At 40.8% G+C, this 16,949-nt stretch overlaps 1 protein-coding gene across 13 annotated transcripts in view; it reads right to left on the minus strand.

The window, feature by feature from the left end:
- LOC107217391 (rho GTPase-activating protein 21) overlaps window positions 1–16,949 on the minus strand; it is a 99,348-nt gene that overhangs the window by 16,823 nt on the left and 65,576 nt on the right. For 4 of the 13 annotated variants that reach the window (XM_046738899.1, XM_046738895.1, XM_046738893.1 and 1 more), the window contains exons 3-11: window positions 14,672–14,689; window positions 9,621–9,785; window positions 8,313–8,555; window positions 5,782–7,483; window positions 5,213–5,299; window positions 4,334–4,528; window positions 2,989–3,309; window positions 1,853–1,927; window positions 830–947 (exon numbers count right to left, since the gene is read on the minus strand). In XM_046738899.1, coding sequence (XP_046594855.1) covers window positions 830–947; window positions 1,853–1,927; window positions 2,989–3,309; window positions 4,334–4,528; window positions 5,213–5,299; window positions 5,782–7,483; window positions 8,313–8,555; window positions 9,621–9,785; window positions 14,672–14,689 — 2,924 coding nt within the window. The remainder of the gene's footprint in view (window positions 1–829; window positions 948–1,852; window positions 1,928–2,988; window positions 3,310–4,333; window positions 4,529–5,212; window positions 5,300–5,781; window positions 7,484–8,312; window positions 8,556–9,620; window positions 9,786–14,671; window positions 14,690–16,949) is intronic. The other 9 variants (XM_015654896.2, XM_046738901.1, XM_046738900.1 and 6 more) reach the window with 6 other exon arrangements.

Here is a 16,949-nt window from a genome sequence, read left to right on the forward strand (position 1 = left end):
CGAAAGTTTTTTGACAGTATCAAATCAAATTTTTAATTCTCATCCGCCATGTTGGATCCAGGATACTGGATCCGCAATTTTGAATTTTTGAAATCTGATTTCAGTTTCGCAATCAGCCACCCCAAAAATCTTCAAATACTGTCTTGTTATAAAGTTTGACTCACCACCATAATGTGTGACTCAAGGGGTTAAACACGACGATAGATTTTCGGAGATGCAGGAAACAGCGATAAGGAAAAAAAAAAAAACGAACGAAGATTAACACGATATTTTTTTCAAACACGATTAAAGGCGACATGATTGATTAATCAGAGGTTCAGCGGTATATCCCCCGTTAGTTATCAAAGATCAAAGAACGCGCGTCGGATGTGCAGTGTATACGTGCGTGTTTGGAAGAAAAAAACATTTGCAAATTAATTGCGAGGGTAAAGAATAATAATATAAGTGGTAAAAACACAAGAAGAAGAAGAAGAAACAGGGCGCTGCTGAACATGGATAATTGCAGAGATTCACGTTTGCAAACAGAACATCGTCGTTACATAAAATCGCAATATGTATATCAATTAGCAAAAAATTATGAGTGTGCACACCCAGAGAAAATCTATCTCATCAGCGTTTCCTTCATTGATTATCGAGCTTCGTAGTATCGTATGTTTACGTAAATATAAAAAACCAATTTCAACAAAAAGAAAGAAAAAAAAACATTTCTCTGGGTGTGGAAAATCGCGCGACATTATTTACCTGCGGTTAGATACAAAAATCGTATATAAAATGAACATAAGAAAAAAAAAATATATATAGACAGCTGTAAGGACCGTTTCTTTCTTACCTTCTTAAAGCGAGAACTGGCTCGGAGTCTGAGAGCTCAAGATCACTGTCGACGTGCATGCGTTCACTCCACGTAGCTTTCAGGTAGGAAACTCTCCTGGTCGCTCGATCCTCGTCATCTGATAGGTAGAAGATAATAAAAAAAAAAAGAAACGTCAATGGTTATAACAGGATATAACGTGTTTGTTTGACTAACACGGTTGGTTAGAAAAAAATAAAGAACAAAGTCAAAACTAACATTAGTAAAATAAAACGAACACTGAAGAATAAACCGTGCACAACCGCAAACGCAGTCCACAAAGTTCACAATTTATGCATAGAAATATATATATATGTAAGATTTTGATATTGAAAAATGAATTTCCGCAACGGCAGAAAGAAAGAAAGAAGGTAAAAACGCGACCGACGCACTCTTGCGCCTTACAAGCGGTAATACGTAAAGAAGTGATATCCTGTATCGAGACTGTTCAATGTTTCCCATACCGAACCGCCATAATCGTAGATAAACGCGTTCACGGATAACGAAATTCAAGATAATTACTAATTGCCACACCGAGCCGGTTTTCGCCACAATTTGTACCCACACATTTCTATCCGTAGTATGTGTGGAAAACTACCGAATGGAAGTATGCAGGCCGGACTAAGATAGGTAGGTACGAATACGATAACGAGAAACGAAACCTCGACGTGAAGAAATGGGAAGTTAGTCATTGGGTAAACAAACGTACGATGACACATCATATTCGTACAGTATAATATTGTATGTAATATTGTGCGTGTGATGTTCGCCGATTACGAGAATTGACTTGCGATGACAAAGCGATGAGAAAAACATTATCACTAATTGCAGCAACAGCAGCAGCGGCAGCAGCAGCAGCGGCAACGAACAAACCGAAGAACAAAAAAAGCTTTGTTTCTTGGACAATGGGCACGAGTCGATGTAAAATACTGATTTTTTCTTTGTCACCTCGAGTCGTTCGAATTGCTGCATCGATGTTAGACACATGTATTATTAATAACTTACTGTTCTGCTGGGCCTTAGAGCACTTCTGTCGCCTGATAACCACGCCGTTCGTCGGCGATGGGACTGGTGCAGGAACTGTAAAAAGCGGACGCGGAAACGTGTATATCAGCGTTAAAGCGCGCACACTCGCAAACAAACGTTATTAACATTAAAAAACAAAAAAAAAAATAAAAAATTAACATCAACTTCGACGTCAACATCTCCCAGGTATGCTTGATTTGTGCAGTCGATGGTATGCGCACGTATTCGAACGCCCTTCTCCGATTTTCACATTATTTTGCGATTACATCGATGCACAAAAGTTATCAGACTATCGTTACAAATATTTAAACGTTATACCAGCATACCTATACATCAAAACCAATCAAACACTTTCTTAATTTTTAATTTGCTGTATAAACATATACTTGCCGCAAAAAAGAATACAATTATATCTAAACAATATGATGAGAAACAAACACATGCATGTAGATATATTGGAATGTCAAGTGAATATTATTGTATTATTAGTTATCCGATCATGCGATTAAAAATGCGACAGCATTAATAAATGTTACTACGTTTAGCAGATAAAAATTACCACAAGCAATGCGATGAAAAATTTTACGATCGAATAAATCATTTTTTTTTTTTTTTTTTCGTCATGCACATTCTTTCTGTTTCCTCTCAGCCCTGGCCGATGTCGATCATGTAAAGTTTTCGGTTTAAATTCGATTTGAATATAGGTGAGAATGTTAGTTTTGTTTATATCGAGCCGGAAAATTGGTAACAGGTTTAACTCGGTTCATACATAAAACGAACATTGAAACAAATTCAAAGCATGTAACATAACTTCAATCGCTCTCCACCTTCTATCACCCTGTAACACCGGCAGTTGTTATGATTAGTACGGCAAGCGTTGTAACAAACAAATATCGTTTTGACGAGAGATTGTTACGAGTGTAATTATAACGTGTAAGAAAAACCAAAATTAAAAAAAAAAAAAAAAAAAATCGTGTGTTAAAATTGTTAAAACGAAAGAAAAAGGTGGACAAGAACAACGAGACGATAAAGTAAAAACGAAAGAGAAACGAAAGGTTGAGGTACAGACGAAAAAAGACTGTCGATAAACGAAAAGATAAAAAATAAATCCTGACCTAGGATCTGAGAAATGCCTTCTGGGGTCTCCACGTCAGTATCTGCAGGTGTAAGGAAGCCAGAGCCGTTCTCTGGGCTTTCCGAGGGTCTCAGAGGATTCGAGATGGAAAGTTGATTGGGCCTGACTGGCTGAGGCGAGCTAACGATTATATTCGGGGTTGTCTTATTTGTCTCGGAATTCTGATTCCGGTCTAATATTGGCGTGGGAAATAGCGGGTCGTTTGGATCCTCGGTTTTAGACACTTGTTGACCGTCGACGTCGGCGTTACCCTCGCGGATCGCGTCTTGACGTCGCATCAGACTTTGCTGGGGTGCTCGCTCTGTCGTTTGCACACACACACATCCCAACAATCGATGAAATTAATGTGGAAAATATACACGTGAAATGAATAATTTTGCAATTTCATTTTTGTAGATGCGGTCGACGATTTTTCAACTTGCAATTGACCAACGATAAATGACAAATATTTGTGGTGAGCGTGAAACAAATGTGACAAATTATTCCATTACAAAAATATTCAAGTTAAACAGTAAAGGTGATTCATCTTCGGAGAAAAGTCGCGTTTTTTTTTTTTTTTTTTTTTAATCAAGTTCTTTCGATCAACATTTTCATACTCCTTCGAACATTTACAGTTATATTCAAAAGCGGGCAATTTCGTGAAATTTGATTGAAAATAAAAAAAAAAAACAGAAAAGAAAGTAAAGAAAAAGGAAAACGAATAAAAATTTTATACGGTATACCCGTACGCAAAATATTTTATCTGTGCAAATAAACTACGCAGACTGTTATTTCATTTTTACATTCACAATCAGTAACCCCACACGTTTTTCTATCAATTCATGCTTTTATTCTCGTCAATAATAATTCGGATAGAAAAAAAAACAAAATTTATCCACTTCTTAAACAATCATCATGCGAAATGGATGAAAATAACAAAAATCCAGAAAATCAAATCAACGAGGTTCAACTATAGCTGAGCCCTCCAAAAATGGATTAAAAAATCAGTTCGTCTAAAAATCACCATCGTTGATCAATAATAAAAGATAAATTTAAATATTTCAATCAAGGATGGCGACGGTGAAGTGTGATGATGAAGAGAATTTGAAAAATACTTAATTGCCGGTTTTCTAAATCAAAAACTATCCATTTTTAGGTACAACACGAAGTGGGTTTGAAAAAAATTAGCTACAAACAATAAATAATCACGTACTGCCAAATATCTTGGCATTTAGGTATATAGAAATGATCTAGTTAAAACATACTGGGAATGATGGTGCAGTGTCTCTCTAAAAATAAGGGTTACAGACAAAAATATATTTGCAAATGTTACAAGTATGACTCACCAAGCTGGGCTTTAACCGCCTGTAAGTAACTGTCTTGACGCTTAGCCTTGTTTCTTTTCGCATCTTCCTCTTCGACTTCCGTCTGCCAAGTGTGCCTTGCATTTCGTCGCGATGTGCTATTCGCTGCCTCCCAAGACTCCGCGCTGTTACTTCGTGCCCTTAGATGCATGGATTCAGTTTCCATCGCGGGCATTTCTGCGAAAAATTTATAATATACTTCGACGATTCTAAATGAGTTTGAAATTACATAACTACAAGGCGAGATACACAGCTAGTTTATAACACCCATTGTAGAAACAACTACACATAATTACAAGAAAATCCACAAACTCTAATTTCACAGGCAGGAGTTTCTGACAGACAGAGAAGTACGTGGATGACTGCTGCTCGTTCAAGACGCGAAAATGTCTAGAAAACTTCTGCCGATAAGTGGATAGAATTAATGAAATGGATGAATAGAATTTCGGATGAATTTTCGAGTAAAGATTTATGGTGTTTACCGAGGGGTTAATCACTCTTTAACGTCTGTCGTTTGAAGTCGTGCGAAATCCATCTTTCTCTCTAATTTTTCAAAGTGATTTACCCCTGGGTTTCGAATGATTTCCGATAATGGGAAATTTTATGACCACTGTGAGAATACGATGTTGACACGTTAACTGACGAGATAGATATACATTACAAAGCATGAGAAAAGGAACGATGAGACATGCTCTGCGATGATATGCTTCGTAGTGTCTTCCTGACGTTTTACGAACGTCAAACGTTCATCAAGTATGAAAGACGAGTTAATGATACGGACACATGTTACATAAACTGCCACGATAAACACACTATTAAGTACATCGACAATACAGGTCTGAACTTGACACGTTCATCTACCTCTTATTTCCCTATATCCAGCCGGCGGTTCGCAATGGATGTACTTGCTGCCTACAGGAATAACTCTATTCCCCGACAATTCTCTCCCTATATGCATATAGACCACAATGTTTTGTTATTCATATATTATATTATACGTAAATACTTTATATTTACTGTAATTACAAAGTAGAGATAACGGTTAACCCAATTTTGTCACGGTCAACCGCGTCACCCTGAAAATATCTGTCTGTGAAAATTCTATTTCGAACAGGTAAGAGTTAATAAAAGCTTTCCACTCGTCTGTTGTTTGAAAAAAAATAGTGAACGATATTACATCAGCGACCAGATTATCAAAAATCTTGATTTTTTTTTTTTTTTCACAGAGATATTTTTTCACCCGAAAAGTAACTTCCAGTGACCTTGCGTGTTTGAATGAAAAAAACTGACCCAGATTATTTTTAGCCACTTCAATTCAACGCCTGTGATAGGAGACAATAAACTGAGCAAATAGATAAGAAGAAAAAACGCAAGCTAATCGCAAAGTTTTGATAACAGAAAACAACAAATGTGATAACATTATAACATACCGGACTCGAGTGATTTGCTCTCTCGATGAGCTGGTATTCTCCTTGGTTCTCTGGCCTCAGCTTTGGATTCAAATTCTCTTTTTCTAACAGCCACATTAGGAACACTTCGTTTACTTGATAACCTAGATAATTCACTTTTGTACAAATTAGTTCTATCACTAGTCGGCTCGTCATCGTCGCTGAGCAGTCGTCCCGACTCAAACTGCTTAGCCCTGCGAGACACAATCTGTAATCCTTGAGGCGGTACGGAAAATTTATCGTTATTTTTCTTTTCCGGTCCGGGCGAGGAGGGAAGAGACGAAGTTCCGTTCCTCAAATCCTGACCACCACCCTGCTGGTTCGACGTGACATTCTCGTGTATCCTCGACAGCGTCGTTACAAAGGCAGCCTTGTTGCCGCTCCTCGTATTCGAAGATCTGAACTGCGCGTCGTTGTTAATCTTATTGCCATTGTTTCCTGCGACAGACGGTCCGTACTTGAAATGATTTTCTTTAACGAACTGACCGTTGCTGTCGTAAAGAGAGGAATAAAACTGATCACGTTTCGCCTGAATCTCCTCTATGCCAGGCTGATCTCCGTCATCTTCGTCGTCATCGTCGTTGTCCTCGACGTCGTCGTCGTTCTCTCCGTCAAGCTGATTAGAATACTCAGTTTCGCTGTCCAAATCACCTCTAACTCTCTGCAAACTTTGATTCGTAGGTTTGGGAGCCCTGGTATTTCTCTCAACGGAGTTTCTCGTCGGAGAATGTTGCCGTCTACTGGCCTGCTGTTCGTTGGGAGGCCATACTTGTCGTTGAAGTTTTTGCGGCCTTGCGTAAAACTCCCTTTGAATACGCTTCGACTCCTCCTCGGGTGTGAGCCATCCGATCGGCTGACTCGGCCGCCTGAGAAACTCCTCTTTCTGTTCAAAGCTCCGCCTCAATCTGTTCATGATAACAGAATCGTCGGAGTACTCGTTGCCGGTCAGGGTTGAATTCGAGTCGTACGAGGAGAGACTCTCCTTGCTGGCAGGGCTCGAATCCCTCCTGGACTCCATGCTCAGCCGGGAACCAGGAGTGCTGGACTTGAGGGCGTCCATGCTACCGTAGGCCTGAGACTCGACTTCGCTGGCCATTCCGCTGCCTTCGCTGGCTCTCCGGCTGACGACCCTTCTTCCAGGTCTGTAAATCGGCACCTGAGGTTCAGCCCTGGACATTGGATACTGATCGAGCGATTTGCTGATCACGTCCGAGGGTCGGACCCTCTCGTAAATCGGGTCCTTTATCCTGTCGTAGATTTGCTCGGTGTTCGACGGCCTCGAGTATATCGACTCGGGCCTCGTTCTGTCGTACAAGTCAAATCTCGAATCCGGCGGCTGCCTGAACGGCTGGGGAATTTGATTTTGCTGTTCTTTCTGCCGTCTCTGCGGTCGCTCCGGATGGTCGTAGAGCGTCTCCTGATTGTGAGCCTCCAGAGGCCTCCGCTGGGTCGGTGCTAGCATTTTAGTATCCTTGTAGACTTCTTCTCTCTGTTGTTTGTACGGATGAAGGGTTGTACCCTGGTTTTCGGAACCCGGTGGAGAACAGACCCAGGATTGTCGGCTCCTGGGTGTCGGACCTGGTATCATGCTCGTCGATCTCCTTTGCTTCTGCGACGTTCTGTCCGGCGAGCGAAGTCGAGGTCGTTGATTCGTTTCGGGATTGTGTGCCGTTTCACCAAAATACTGTGCGATGAAAGAAATAATCGGTTAAACAAATACGTTACACTTGATCGTAATATCTCGAGAAAATTTTTTACATCAGAAGACAGAAATATCGCCCGAGTCGAATTCGTATTTTTCCCCCCACAGAAACACCGCGTACAAGCCAATTAAAAACGAATCGCGTTGTTGCAATGGCAGGGGAATTGAATTTACTCCGGATTCTATAATTGAATCGATACCCTGCCTCTCCTCAGTCTGTCGGACGTAAGGATTCATTACGGCAATAGTAGCGCTAAGCCGATCAAACACAGGCTGCGAATATCACGGTGCGACGAACCGGATCCAATTATGCCCTCCTAACCATTCTGTACGCATTACAAACATTTCGTTATCATCGAGAGGTGAAGGTTCAAAGAGAAAAAATAGTCCCCGGAGATATTTCTTAACGTAGGTTACACCGCGCCGAGAAAACTCAGGATAGCCACAAATTTTCGGGAACAAAATTCCACGACATTATGAGATTTTTTCCACGATCCAAGACCCAGTTTCCTCCGACATTTCCCCAATTCTGGTAAGTCACCAAAGCCCAAATCGTTGAGCTTATTCGTTTCAAATTCAAATCGAATTAAATTTGTGTTTTCTCAACGAAAAAAAAGCAACCTTGCCGTACCTCAAAAAAATCATATCCAACTCCCACGACTGCAAAACTGATATTTTCAGTTTATTCCATGAGCAAATTAAAAATACCCCGACAGTTTCGTGTTTTCCAAGTTTTCCAGGTGGCTACCCCGAAATCTATCAAAGGTCGAAAGATCTCTCCATTGTAAATGCGTGAAAAAGGAATTCTCACCCGTTGCAAAATGTCGTCGTCCTTGGAAACGACGATTAGACGTAGCCAAGGACCCGCCTGCTGTATCCTCTGGACCACGCGAGCGTACTGCTCGCCCCTCGTCGGCACCCCGTCGACGGACGCGACTCGATCCCCTGTCCGAAGCCCGGCTTCCGATGCCGGAGAATTGGCGCGTACCTGTTTCACGAAGATCGTGTCCATCGGCTCGTCAATCCTGGCCCGCTCGTGTCCCGGTAACATCTGCTGATTAATTGGAAAAAAGTCGACGGTTACTAATTTTTTATTTTCATTTCCGTATCTGTCGCACATTTTTCATCATCCGTCAGGACAACGTTACCGAATCCTACAATAGTTTGTTTCGCGAAATGATTGCGAAACGCGTCCTTCGATTTCACTCGGCAGCCTGCGGGTTACGCGTTATATGTTTTCGAAACAACAACGAGACAATATAGGGAGAGATGCGAATACACGAAACGCTACCAAAGACTTCTGCAGCCTTCGTTAAATGGAAATAAAGAGCGTAGGTACGGTGTATCATGTGTATACATATATACACACACACACACACGTGTAGGTATTCACTCGCGCGTATGCCTACTCGGTGCAACTTTGTACCGTGCAGAAAAACATTTCAGGTCATTCGAGTATTAATTATCTCCCCAAAAGGTATATGGGGAACGGCATATTACACCAGAAGAGGATGCGGGCAGAAGGAGAGGGGGAGTAAAATACACGAAGGCAGAGACGTATGAGGTAGGTAGACAAAAATTTATGCGTCTTATACGCGCGTACTCGAATAGCCTGCAAGACCTTGCAGTGGTAGAAGGAGATGGCAAGGGATCGAGGTACAACGGGCACAGCCCGATGGCCACTGACAATTAAGAACGTGGTCTTCCGATACGATCGGCTACCGATACGCAATTCGTCCGGTTCTCAACTTGCCGATACGTGTAACTCTTGTACACAGATATACAGGCACGAGTGTAATAAGGGAGAGCCAAGGACGATCGTTAATTAAATCGTATATCACTGAAGCAACCGCGTTTAGTCATTTTCGACGTGAGAACTGCAGTTTTAAACCCCCATCAAGGGGGTTGAGGTGTACATCTTGGACGGTCTAAAACCATAGTTTTTTCTTTTTTTTTTTTAAAGAAAATGAACCCCCCTCCCCCCCTTGAGCAGCAGCCTCGATCGACTTTCTCGAATTTTTTTTCTGTCCAGTGTCGATCGTTCGTGATAAACGATTTAATTTCGGTAGAAAACGACGAACGCGCGGTTACCGAGTAAATTTGTTTTTATCCGACTTACGTAGCAGGACTCGGGCGGGTAGACGATGAAGTGTCGCAGAGTGAATCCGAAGCCATTTTCACCACGTCGAAGAAGAAGAGTTCTCGGTCCACGGGACGGAGCCGGCAAGCTTTCTCGTTGGTTGGCGTTATTCGGTGCTGGCGGAGGTGGCGATGCGTGGCCAACCTGAAAAACAACGATTAATTACCAATAACAGAATCGCCAAGCGTATATTAGGTGGCTGAAATAGGAGATCTTAAACCAAGCGGAAAGATTTCTCTTCGTACCGATGAAACGGTCCGCGCAATGCCACGTGAAAAATGTGATTGTTGATTCACGACTGCGACGATCTCTTCGAAAGAAAACCGGAGACGCGACGATGAATCGTCTTGTACGTGACCAGATACACGAATTATGATATTCCTTTCATTGGATTCTCAGAATTATTCCAATCAATTTTAACATTCTTTAAAGTGGAAAGGTTTTTTAAAAATCATTCGTACGATTAATGATCGAAAATACGAGTCATTTATAGACCGCGGCAGAATGCTAGTCATGTGCAGGATACGTCGACCGCATATCCGCAAGTCTATAACCGAACGCGAGGGGTTCGGAACGGTAACGAATTGCAGTCCGCAAAGCCGACGTGCACGATGTACGAGGTGGACCAGCCAGCTGATTAGCGACTCGATTGCCCGGCGTTAACGGTCGTCACGTGTTAAAAAACGCGTCCCCAGGATACGTTCCTTCTTTTTTTTTTCTATTTTTTTAACCCAGTGACTCCCAGGAACCCGTCCCACGGATAGTGTGGAAAATTTTAATTCAAGAGAAGCCAAAGACGTGTATTTTTTATTTGACAAAGTGCTTGACCGTAACGGACGGACGTTCGTTCTTGAACAAAAGGTTTCATCAGGTTTCGGACATCTTTCATCGGCACGCGATTGATGGGTTATAATACATTGTTTTGAAGAATGTGATTGGAACGAACGACGGAGTATTTGTTCATTGTCCACTGATCCGACCAAATTGAGGAGAATACAAAACTTTAACGTATAAGCTTTTTCGGAGTGCAAGACGAGGCTGAAGCTGAGAGCCAGAATTATCAGCAAAGATTCCAAAGTTCATTCAAATAAGGCAGTGAATAACGAGCGTGACAAATTTTGTGAAATACCTCGAACCGCCAACACTTTTGTACAATTACGAGGATAAAACTGAGCTGCGTGTTTCTATTTCTAAAAAATTTAACGCGTCTGGCTGACGGTTTCAGCTTCACTAGCGAAGTGGGTACAAGTTCGGAAAACGATGATTACGGCAACGATTGGTGAAAAAATGTTTAAATAATGGTCCGATACCTGCGGCAGTCCGCGGTACGAACGTAAGTGACGGTGGGACAAGTAAAGGAGAGCTCGGAGCTTCTCAACGGCGGCGCGTTGTGTTGTTTCTAAATATAGCACCGGCTGGCCATGCAGAATATGCATGTCCGACATACACCGATTCGCGTAGGTGTTACCAGCGCGGTAATCAAGCCGGTTTTCAGCCTCCTCGAATCCCCCTCTAGGCCATCCCCTGATAGCGGTGGTGCACGTACAAGCGCGTCAAGTTGATGCAGTTGTTACAAACCTCGACTCCGCGTGTGTATTAAACCACGTGTGCCGAAATTATATCCGACGGTTCGTGACGCATCGCGATTGGTTAAATAATTTTTCATTCCCTCTTTTCGTCGTATCTTTAGACCCGAGGAAGAAAATCACCCGCCCAGCTTTCTTTTCCGCCTTCACTTTTCTCTTCTCTTCTTTCAGCTTTCAGATTCTTTTTCGAATCATATTGAAATACTTGATCCAATTCACGTGAGTGCGAAAATTGTTCAGAACAAACGATGTCGGATCGTAATATCGCCCCTTGTTTATCTGTTATTTAAAATTAAAGGGAAGTTGAGAGCCGCCTTCTTCGTCGCAATCTTCGAGAGGCGTAAAAGTTCGTACCTTAAGGTTCGATACATCGAATAGCAGCGGCTGCAGCTGCTGGTAATCCGTGTGGAAGATATATTGCAATTATATGCAACAAGATTTGCATGCGAGGTGTATCGTACATATTGCACGAGAAACTTCGGAGGCAGTCCGGTTATAACTATGGCCTACCTCAACGGAAGTGCCGTCGATGGAGTCACAAGATAATCGACATCGAACCCAAGTCACAACGGGTTAAGGTGGTCGCCTAGTCTGATGGCTGTTTTTTTTTTTTTTGTTATTTTTTAAGACAAACCGTTGAAATAAAATTTCTTACAATTTTCACATCAGATTTATCGACATTCAAACTAACTTTGTGAACTTTTGTCAAGCCGAAATATTGAATATAACCTAATGCTTACGTGATGTGTGAAAAAGCACAACTAGGATAATCACGAGTTTTTGTCTTGCGAGCTAAACAAATGTCGAAAAAAATGCAAACTTCAATTTTTTTTTTCTTTTATTTTTTTATAAAAGAAGAACTGGCTAAGCATCTCACTGTGACTGGCAGGGTTAACGGAAGCTAAACAAGTAAAAAAGAAATAATTCGCGATTATACTCGCGAATTTTAATCAGTCACACACGACGAGGTGAAGCTAGCGATACGTTACAATTGTCTTTCGTATCGCTCTACACGCTGCCGGTGATACGGGTAACCTAATAAAATAAGGCATACGCTTCGACTCTTGGATAACACCGGCTAGCCAATGAATGGCGAACAAGTCGCATCGCTAACTTAATTCTCCTAAATGACGATACAATTTATATCGTCACGATCGTCATCATCATCATCTCGAGTTTGCCCGTCTTACATACGATACGCAGAAGCGTGCGTAAATGCCATTTGTACGTACAACGTGCATTGTACTACACGTGATACATGCGTATCGTACTCACGAAACCTATGAGATGATCTGTGAACGTGGTCCTTGATCCGTGCTAGTTAAGTTCGCAATTTACAAATACTTTACGCCTTGGAATATATATGTATACATATGGTGCACGTCGAGAAAAAGAATAAGAGAGAAAGAGACGGTCTTAAAACCAGTTAGCTCTCCGGCAGTTTTTCCATCTATTTTATTTCTTTTTCGCCTTACTTCTTTTATCACGCATCTGTATAACGTGATGCGAAAGAAACGGTTCAACACGCGAGAATTACAACCGCGAGACGATCCGCGGAACGAGAGTTGCTAGATATAAGCTTATGCTTGTGTTACATGTACGTTTACGGTGGGTATGGAGGCGACGAACGTATATACATATGTATATATACGGCAAGTAAACGCGACGACAAAGACGATGATAAATAACGATAACGCAAGATTAACAAATTGCTGGCACTTTATACGTCACACGTATATGTATACAACGTTATAGGTAGGTACATACATACGTGCATAGGTACAATCGACACGCAACGAACGAATTATGTCTAATTTTCAATTTACACCTACCCAAGATATTTTTTGTTGTTGTTATTTTTATTATTATTGTTGTTCTTGTTGTCATTGTGATCGTAAAGGGTGTGATGTTTACGTCCTAGATTTCGGATTGGTATGTTGCATGTATACACATATGTATGTAAGTAAAGATAACGGAAGAAGAAAACGAAGAAAAATTGAATACCGATGCTTTTTTTGTATCAAACATCTAGTCCGGTGTTGAAGTGTAATTTCTAAATAGAAATATAAATAAAGAAGTAAGAAAAAATCAGAACGTGACAAAATTTTGCTAAAGGCACGACGACGCCATTCTTACAGAGTCATTCGAAAACGGTATACAATAGACGCGTCGCAACGCGTGCTTGTTTATAAATTACCAAAAGCATCGCGCGGTGATATTATATTATAACCACCGGAGAGTAAAATAAGGTTATTTCGGTTCATCGACACTCGTACAGATAACTTTGTAAAGTTCCGACTTTGAGTGCCGATCGCGAGTTCTTAATATCTAGGGCAAACTTAGGCTTTCCGCCTGTAAAAACTGCCTATCGAGACAAGTTTCTCTATTTTCTTCAACGATATGAAAAATATACGTAATAAATTCGTCAATCTTTTTCTCCTTTTTCTCTTTGGGCGCGGATCGTTTTGTTGCGTCCTTCATCGACCGACTCACTCTACGCATGCCGGACGAATCAGAACTCGTTTTATATGCAAGAACGGAGACGTGGCAAAGGACAAAAATCTTCTACCGTTGAGGATTCTCTACAACCGTCATCACGCGTCGTCACGCGTTATGCCTGCAGGTAGCAATTTTCCTGACAAATTTCCAAACGCGAACCGCGCGTGTGTATCATTTTCCCATTATACTCTCTCGTCGTTGTTTCTTCTTCGAGTTACGTCGTCAAACTGCACGCCGGTATTTCATTATTGCCGCACTCTGCAGCAGCAGACTGAAACCTCGTCTTGAATCACCTGAGAACGAATGACTGACGTACGTTCTCTTTTTTACTGTTTCAAATTCATTTCCTCCCATTTCTGACCTCCTCTTTATTATTATACGATTTATCCTTGACGTCGGTTATCGTTCGGTTCAACGATTTGCCGTATAAATTATTGCATCGTTCAGCTGCTAACCACTCTCCTTATCGCGATTAGGTTTGAGGCTGCGATTACATCGTTATTATATAGGTAGGTACGACACAACGACACAGACAACGTTTTGAGGTCAAGATTAGCCGTTTCAAAATTTCAGGGTCGAGACCTGATATCGGTGCTAGCAGCGGTGGTATAGTATTCCCAAGTCCAAACTGCCCAGAACCACTAATGACTAATTTGTTTTCGTTCGTCAGCAGCGTGGTAATTACGCCGGTAAACATCTCCGAGCGGAATTTTATCTCTCTCTCTCTGCACATATATATACATGTAGGTGTGTGTGTGTGTGAACATACGTATCGTCGGTACATATAGTCAAATTAGTCTCCAAATGTACAACGATAAAAGATTTGTCAGTTATTGGTACAGTAAATTCTTTCGTTTTAGAATATACAGTAATAACGTAACGAACAAGACACTGTGTAAAGAAGTGTCTACTTATGAGTCAGGATACTCGTTCGTTGCAACGTACCAATAACGGACTCGGTCCCTGCGACAAAGAAAAGAAAAACGCAATCATTAGTCGATTGATCGATGATCTATTTCGCATGGCGGATGATAAAACGAGGGATTAATTGCTCGAACGTGACCAGAAAAATTGGCAAATACTTGACCAATCGATTACGATTCGATCGTGAAAGAAAAAGGAAATCACGGTGCGTTTTCGTCCCGCAGATATATATATATATATCTTCTCATCTTTTCATTCATCATCATCACACACACACACATTTTATACTCCGATGATCTCGTCTGCCACGGATCGAATCCAAAGCCTTCTGTTTTCGATCAGACTGCCCCGCTAGCTGCCAAGGCGGCATGCATGAGAAGATTCGAGCAAAAGGTTATCTCGCTCATACGCGCCAACACCAGCATCTCGAGGCGTAGATGAACTGATCGACGTTTCGTGCTTCGAGATTTTCTCAGCAGCAGCGCGATTCGATCGCAATGTGATATAAGATACGGAAAATTATCGGTAAGCCGAACATTCCCAATTTGCGATACATCTACGTTGCGAACGGAATATTTGTTGACGATCATGATATTATTTGTTGACAACTCCTGCAAACGAAGTGATTTTTTCTCCGACTGACTTGGATTATACAATATATTAATTTTATTGGATAATCCAAGCGCTTAATTTGGGGCGGGGTTGTAATTCCGAATTTTAAAATGTTCGGAACTTAAACTTTGACGAAACAACGATGGTTCGAATGGTCGGAAAACCCACGCTCAAAGTTCCGAAAGTGTGAGAATGAGAAAATTTCTAAGTACGAAACATGGAAATTCCGAATGATCCAAGATTTTCAGTCCCGTGAATTTCTGACTCGGTGAAATTTTACTTCTTTGTTCGTTCTGTGTTTTGGATTTTCGATATTTTTACGTTCGTAATCCTGGTCACTCTGATTTTCGGTTTTGCTAATTTTTTCCACCCACTCGTTCGGTAAACCACGCTGCCCGAGTATATTTTAATTTTCCAAATTTTCCCCTATCGAAACTTTACCCTTCGTAACTTTGCTCCATCGTAACTTGAATTTTCGGAACTTTGAGACGTCGGCTTTCCGACCAATCGAAACTTTGTTGTTTCTTCAAAGTTTAATTTCTTTACTCGAAGGTTTCGCCAGAAAATAATTCGGTATTAGGCGTGTGTATTTTCATTCCGTCCGTAATAGCTCGAACGAATAAATCGAATTGACAAATGAATAACTTAAAAATAATCAACCGATGAATCAACTGCGTATAAATTCCATTTTGGTATTCGGCACAGCTGACGTGCGCTTCGTCCTTTCGTCTCCGCATGCATTAATTACATACGGATACGCGTGATTAAATATTGCGATAGTAATGTAAGGGATGTTGTGTACAATATATATATATATACGCGTATAATATCCACTAATGACATATTCGCAACTCGTAGCCGTGACGTCGTCATCGGCCATTGTCTTCGGATTCATTAGTCGCCGCGGCTCGTTTCTTGTCTCTTACTTTTATTTACTTTCTATTCACCATTTTTGCTATGAATTCCAACGTCATTCTTCCGCGACGTGTGGTATAGATATAATAATATAAATAAGAAGAAAAGTAAAATAAAATTCAACAAATCGTTAAAGACGCAGTAAAAAATTCATCTAAATCGGAAATAATTTATATTAAGACGTGTATCGATGATTATAAACAATTCGTGCATACATATATATACAGATATTAATATAAATTATTTCCGATTTAGATGAATTTTAGAAAGCGGAATGTTTTCCCGTCGAGTTATTACACTTTTAGAACGTCTCCGGTTCTTACGTGTCAATATCGTACGACAAGAATAGCGAAGCCAAGGAAAAAAGAAAGAATAAAAATCAAACCAACTGAGAATATCGTAATATATGTACATTGTATTACATATTTCCTATGAGGAGTAACGTTGCTTTAGTAATTTTTCATGCATAACGATTGCGATTCTTCGGTTGCGAACAGAACGATGAATGAATCAGTTCGGTTATATAATCGACACTGTTATTGTTATACATAAATGATGCGTATGAGACAAACACGCGATACGGAATAAAGAGAAGAGAAAAAAAAGTAAAAATGTAAATGGTAAAAAAAGAAAAGAAAGAAAAAAAAAAAACCAGGAGGCGTTTGCAATATCGATCCAAAAATAATCCATCGAGTATGTATTCTGCGTGGCAAAAGCTAACTCACTCCCTCGTATTATACATGCATGCATACATACATACACATATATGTAT

This window comes from Neodiprion lecontei, chromosome 4 (assembly GCF_021901455.1).
Source record: "Neodiprion lecontei isolate iyNeoLeco1 chromosome 4, iyNeoLeco1.1, whole genome shotgun sequence".
Classification (NCBI taxonomy): Eukaryota; Metazoa; Arthropoda; class Insecta; order Hymenoptera; family Diprionidae; genus Neodiprion; species Neodiprion lecontei.